The 461-nt window shown below is 35.1% G+C and overlaps 1 protein-coding gene across 1 annotated transcript in view; it reads right to left on the bottom strand.

Annotated features, from left to right (window-relative positions):
- LOC119591368 (DNA primase small subunit-like) overlaps positions 1-461 on the bottom strand; it is an 8,640-nt gene that overhangs the window by 1,549 nt on the left and 6,630 nt on the right. Inside the window, exon 8 of the mRNA XM_037940108.1 lies at positions 51-214. Coding sequence (XP_037796036.1) covers positions 51-214 — 164 coding nt within the window. The remainder of the gene's footprint in view (positions 1-50; positions 215-461) is intronic.

The raw sequence follows: 461 nt of genomic DNA, 5'->3' as shown, positions 1-461 counted from the left end.
GTAATGTGTTTCTATATTCATTTAACATGTTGAAACACTGTGTAGCTTACCGCTGCTTTCCTGTCTTCGGGAAGCATTCTCTTTTGACAATCCAGCGAGGAAGGACTCAAACACAACGACCGCTTCCTTCATTGAGGTCTTCTTGTACTCCGCCACTGCTCGCTCCTCATCGGTCTTTCCCGCATCAAACTGGTTGATTTCTTCCACGAGCTGACTGCAAATACAGTATTTTTATTAAGCATCAAATGTAAACAAACAAATATAAAACAATATGCATAGACCAGGAATATATCATCTATAAACCAAAAATTTATTTCACTAATATTTTAGAAGTCAGAAAATTAGTTTATAAATAAATACTTTCACTCTGATAAGCACATGAGCACCAGAATTACATTTACCAAAGAAATATAGTCATCATATTTCTCCTACTCATATAAAAGGAAGTAAAATGAGACAGA

The sequence above is a fragment of the Penaeus monodon genome, chromosome 28 (genome assembly GCF_015228065.2).
Source record: "Penaeus monodon isolate SGIC_2016 chromosome 28, NSTDA_Pmon_1, whole genome shotgun sequence".
Taxonomy (NCBI): domain Eukaryota; kingdom Metazoa; phylum Arthropoda; class Malacostraca; order Decapoda; family Penaeidae; genus Penaeus; species Penaeus monodon.
This window is presented reverse-complemented; position numbering and strand designations above follow the sequence as displayed.